Source organism: Ursus americanus, chromosome 24 (assembly GCF_024610735.1).
Source record: "Ursus americanus isolate L20-20 chromosome 24, mUrsAme1.1.p, whole genome shotgun sequence".
NCBI lineage: Eukaryota > Metazoa > Chordata > Mammalia > Carnivora > Ursidae > Ursus > Ursus americanus.
The window spans coordinates 43,288,694-43,292,988 of NC_142150.1; the positions used below are offsets into that span (position 1 = coordinate 43,288,694).

Here is a 4,295-nt window from a genome sequence, read left to right on the forward strand (position 1 = left end):
CACCCCAATGTTCATAGCAGCAATGTCCACAATAGCTAAATCGTGGAAGGAGCCGAGATGCCCTTCAACAGATGACTGGATTAAGAAGTTGTGGTCCATATATACAATGGAATATTACTCAGCTATCAGAAAGAACGAGTTCTCAACATTTGCTACAACATGGACAGCACTGGAGGAGATAATGCTAAGTGAAATAAGTCAAGCAGAGAAAGACAACTATCATATGATTTCTCTCATCTATGGAACATAAGAACTAGGATGATCAGTAGGGGAAGAAAGGGATAAAGAAAGGGGGGTAATCAGAAGGGGGAATGAAACATGAGAGACTATGGACTATGAGAAACAAACTGGGGACTTCAGAGGGGAGGGGGGTGGGGGAATGGGATAGACTGGTGATGGGTAGTAAGGAGGGCACGTATTGCATGGTGCACTGGGTGTTATACACAACTAATGAATCATCGAGCCTTACATCGGAAACCGGGAATGTACTGTATGGTGACTAACATAATATAATAAAAAATCATTAAAAAAAAAAAAAAAGAACAGCCCTTTGGCTTTTGGAACCCTCTTCCTGTCTCATTTTCAAGGGAAAATGTGCAGCGTCTTGTGAGCAATGCCTGGCTCAAGGAGTGTTCGTCAGTGTTTGTCGAATGAACAACAGACCAATGAAGTGAATTCAACAGGTGTCCTCATAGAGCAAATTGCACAAGTCCATTGTGAGTTTCTTTTTTTTTTTTCCCCAAATCAGTCTCAGCCCCAGGCTACCAAAGGAAAAAAAAAATTTCTTTCCACAGTGGCATAGAGTCCCTGAATTTCAGTCCTACTCTCAAAACAAGAGATTAGAGATTTGTCATTCTGTTGTCGTGAGGCACCCTGGGCTGTCGGGAGCAGCCCCTGCCCTGTGGTCCTGGGGCTCCTCCAGCTCCTCGTGGATGTCTATGGCACTAGCCCTGTGGTCACCCCCCCGGGTCCTGCTGACCGTCCTGGAGTTGGGGAACTCCTCTGTCCTCCATCCAAGGACAGAGTCTGTGGGGACCAAAGCTTATCGACAAGAGGGGGATGCTCCTTAAGGATCAGAACACAAAATCATAAACACAAAGTTAGATGCACTGATGAAAATTCATTTGGAACGGGACAAGAAATCGCAGCAAATTGTAGATTTTTAGAAGCGACAAATACCACAATTAATGCAAAATACAGGAAAACATCTGCAATATTTTTTCTACCATTCTGGCTGCTCGCTCTTTGATACCATTTTCATGTGTCAAGAGTTTTAATATTTACCATAAAGAGAACTGAGAAATAATGCCATCTTTTTTAGCAAGATTGATCACAAATTGTATTAATAGTTCAAAGTATTTCTTAGCTTCATATCCCATTTTTAAAAAAATTTTATTTCAGAGAGAGAAAAAAAGAGAGCACTCAGAAACAGTGGGGAGGGGCAGAGGCGAAGGAAAAGCAGACTCCCTAGGGAGCAGGGCTTGATCCCAGAACCCTGGGATCGTGACCTGAGCTGAAGGCAGACGCTTAACCGACTGACCCACCCGGGGCCTCATGTCCAGTTTTCTTGTATAGCGATTAATCTGAAATAGTCTTCATATTGATGATGTTCCTTAACTTTTTTGTTGTCACTGGCCTTGCCGCCGTGTTGGCTTAGGATTTTAAACTACCTTCCGTGATGTCAAATGGGCACGAAATGTAAATATTTCCCAGTGTGTTACGGGATGTGTCCCTCTTCATTAACTGGGTTATCAGAAATCCAGCAGGCTCTTGATTTCTTCTGTTTGTTGCATGATGATCTCTTCCTCTTGATGAATTACTTCTGGTTAAATTCAGTTCTCATTTTCAAACCAATGGTTCCTAGCTCTGGACCCAGGAGACTGCGGGAAGAAAAGAGAGGTGAGGGGAGGAAGGCGTGCTGACGTATGTCCCAGTTTTCCCTCATTGGGCACTGGCCCCGGCGGGGAGAAGTGTTTCCAGCAAGTCGAGGAAAGGGCAATCCATCTGGGTACAGACGCTTGCTCCGTCAGCCACACGGGTCTCTGGGACAAAGCTGCCTCCAGGCTGCCCCTGCCTCCTGGGCACAGTCCCATCAAGGTCCGTTGTGCATCTCCAGGAGGCCAGGTAGGGGTCTCCTGGTTTCAGGGTGGCTTCCCAAGGAAAGTAAACAGACCTGCCATGGTTGCTGGGTATGGTGGTGCACGGCGACCCAAGGGTATGGGCCAGGGGTCAAGTGCTGTCCTGGGCTGCGTGGAGGACGAGGGAGTGTCATTGCTGAGGGCCATACAGCCAGTGAGAGTTTGGTCAGTGATGGACATAGATGGATGGACGAGGACAGCAGTCACGGAGGGGTCAGCAGGACACCTGCTGAAGGGCAGACCAGTGGCGCCCCCGCGGCAGTCAGCTGATGGCACCAGCACGTGCCCAAAGACCAGCATCAGGCCACAAGGTCACAGGAACCACACCCTGTCTCCTCCACAAAGATGTCCCTGGGGGGAGGGAAGGAGGCTGGGAGAAGGTGCTTTCCCATTCAAATGCAAGTAGGCTACCCTCCTGCAGGGACTGGGAAGAGAATCAGCTTTCCACAGGCCAAGGCCTCAAAGCCAAGGGGAGCCCTCTAACAAACAGGAGCAGAAAAACTGTATTTCGTCTTCCCAGCTGAGTCCCATTGTGAGAACCAGGACACACTGAACCCTGGGGAACTTTGGCATAGAAGAAAGGGACCCCCATAGATCGAGAGGTGAGTCTTTGGGGCTGTTAACAGCAGGCCAGACAGGCACCGGGCAGGGCGGGCCTGCAGATCCAGGGGGTGTCCCAGCTCTCAGGCCCCCAGGTCATTGGTGCCGGTGGAGGGTGTCTCCCTCCCCTCCCCCTCAGGCTCCTCCCTCAGCGCCCTGCGGAGCATGGCCCCCAGGGGCTCCCACAGGCTCCGGAGACCCTGGCTCCCCACAACGAAGTAGATGACGGGATTGGCACTACTGCTCAGAGCCGAGGAGAGGTACGCCACGTGGAGGGCTAGAGTCTTCTGCCTCTTGGGCAGGTCCAGCCAGTAGAGGAAGTACCAGCTGATGCTGAGGGGCAGGGCACAAATGAGGAACACCACGACGGAGGCCAGGACGACCACGTACAGCCTTGTGGGCCGCCGCCCCCACTGCCGTGAGCTCCTCCGCACACGCACGAAGAGGGTCACGCTGGACAGAACCATCACTGGGGTGAAGATCCCCATAATGAGGAAGCTGAAGACGGAGTCCACCATGAAACACTGACTTTCCACGCCGAGCCAGAACTCGCTGCAGAAGAGTGCGGCCACCACGCTCATCAGGAGGGACAGCGCCCAGAGCAGGGCACACACCACGGCTGACAGGTACTGGGGCTGGTGACACTTGTACCAGATGGGGAAGAGTACAGACAGGCAGCGCTGCGTGCTGATGGCCGTCAGTAGGCTCAGACTCGCGGTGTAGGCGAAGAACTTCACTCTCTGCATCACCTCGTAGGCCAGCACGGGTGTTTCTAGATAGAGCGTGACAGCCGTGCAGAGGAGGAAGAGGAAGTCAGCTACGGCCAGGTGGAGGACGTACGTGCAGAAGGGGGTCCTCTGCCCCCGGCAGCTCAGCAGCCAGATCACCAGGCCATTGCCCATCATGCCGCACACGCAGGTGAATGTGGCAAGGGAGCTCAGCACCTCAGCAGCTGTGCCTAGCTTGTCTACTGTGAAGCTGTTTGGGGCGGAAAACCGGTTCCAGCTATTATTACTCTCATTCATCCTGTGGAAGAGAGATGGACCAGTGTGACTTTTGGGGGACCCACCCCCTGACTTTCCTGCTTTAGGGGTCTGACCGGGGTTTTGTTTGCAAGAAACATGACCACCAGACTATACCAGTGCCCTGCTCCCCTGGTTCCCAGCCTGCTGACTCGGTCACCCCCACCATGACATACCTGATGTTCTAAGCGCCCTTTGTCAAGTTGAGAGGTTCTCTTGTGTTCTAAGTTAATTTTTTTAAAATTTTTTTAAAGTTTTTATTTATTTATTTGACAGAGAGAGAGACAGCAGCGAGACAGGGATCACAAGCAGGGGGAGTGGGAGAGGAAGAAGCAGGATTCCAGTGGAGGAGCCTGGTGTGGGGCTCAATCCCAGAACACCAGGAACACGCCCTGAGCCTAAGGCAGATGCTTAACGATTGAGCCACCCAGGTGCCCCCTAATTTTTTTTTTTTAATCTTGAAGAAGTATTGACTGTCAGCAAAGGTTTTCTGTACATATATTCATTGCATCAATTCCCTGATACTGCTCAAATC

At 51.0% G+C, this 4,295-nt stretch overlaps 1 protein-coding gene across 1 annotated transcript; it reads right to left on the bottom strand.

Moving 5' to 3' along the window:
* Positions 1-2,821: 2,821 nt before the first annotated feature.
* LOC123778375 (mas-related G protein-coupled receptor member D-like) lies at positions 2,822-3,910 on the bottom strand. The gene has a single exon (XM_045775660.2). It carries the CDS (start codon positions 3,761-3,763, stop codon positions 2,822-2,824), a length of 942 nt encoding a protein of 313 aa, XP_045631616.2. The 5' UTR covers positions 3,764-3,910.
* Positions 3,911-4,295: the final 385 nt, after the last annotated feature.

What these genes read in the sequence shown, in the direction of transcription:
- LOC123778375 (XM_045775660.2), bottom strand. Translation starts at nt 3,763, where the DNA reads ATGAATGAGAGTAATAATAGCTGGAACCGGTTTTCCGCCCCAAACAGC.